Source organism: Penaeus monodon, chromosome 28 (assembly GCF_015228065.2).
Source record: "Penaeus monodon isolate SGIC_2016 chromosome 28, NSTDA_Pmon_1, whole genome shotgun sequence".
NCBI lineage: Eukaryota > Metazoa > Arthropoda > Malacostraca > Decapoda > Penaeidae > Penaeus > Penaeus monodon.
The window spans coordinates 30,678,922-30,679,138 of NC_051413.1; the positions used below are offsets into that span (position 1 = coordinate 30,678,922).

Genomic DNA, 217 nt, shown 5'->3' on the forward strand with positions numbered 1-217 from the left:
ACACCCCCCCCTCCCCACCTACCCATCCCTCATCAAAGAACCGCAGCGCTACGGCTCCCTCACACCCGCCTCCCTTCGCAGGACTGCTACGGCATCGACGAGAACCTCGGGGATGCGGACTTCTGGCCCAACGGCGGGGAGCGGCAGCCCATGTGCAAGGAGGGGGGCGACGGACACCAGATGGTCAGGGGTGTGTAGCCCGGAGCATGCTTTCGTT

At 65.9% G+C, this 217-nt stretch overlaps 1 protein-coding gene across 1 annotated transcript in view; it reads left to right on the plus strand.

Moving 5' to 3' along the window:
* LOC119591166 (pancreatic triacylglycerol lipase-like) overlaps positions 1–217 on the plus strand; it is a 7,605-nt gene that overhangs the window by 3,893 nt on the left and 3,495 nt on the right. The window contains exon 5 of the mRNA XM_037939875.1: positions 82–190. Within this exon, the coding sequence (XP_037795803.1) occupies positions 82–190 (109 nt within the window). The remainder of the gene's footprint in view (positions 1–81; positions 191–217) is intronic.